This window comes from Eurypyga helias, unplaced genomic scaffold (genome assembly GCF_000690775.1).
Source record: "Eurypyga helias isolate BGI_N326 unplaced genomic scaffold, ASM69077v1 scaffold12625, whole genome shotgun sequence".
NCBI lineage: Eukaryota > Metazoa > Chordata > Aves > Eurypygiformes > Eurypygidae > Eurypyga > Eurypyga helias.
Window position 1 is genome coordinate 36,948 of NW_010249550.1, and position 228 is coordinate 37,175.

Here is a 228-nt window from a genome sequence, read left to right on the forward strand (position 1 = left end):
TTTTAACGAAGCCCAGATTACCACCCCCACCCTCCCCTCCCTCCCATCCCGCAGCCAACGTCTGCGACGACGAGCTCCTGCTCTGCCAGAACGGCGGCACGTGCTACCAGAACCAGCGCTGCATCTGCCCCGCGGGCTTCAAGGGGGTCCTGTGCCAGCAGTCCAGGTGCGAAGCCGACAAGAAGGACTGCGACGGTGCCCCTGGCGCGCCCAGCAGCCTCGGCACCA

The 228-nt window shown here is 66.7% G+C and overlaps 1 protein-coding gene across 1 annotated transcript in view; it reads left to right on the top strand.

Moving 5' to 3' along the window:
* NTNG2 (netrin G2) overlaps positions 1-204 on the top strand; it is a gene marked incomplete at both ends in the record, with an annotated part of 26,886 nt that extends 26,682 nt beyond the window's left edge. The window contains one exon of the mRNA XM_010151404.1: positions 22-204. Within this exon, the coding sequence (XP_010149706.1) occupies positions 22-204 (183 nt within the window). The remainder of the gene's footprint in view (positions 1-21) is intronic.
* Positions 205-228: the final 24 nt, after the last annotated feature.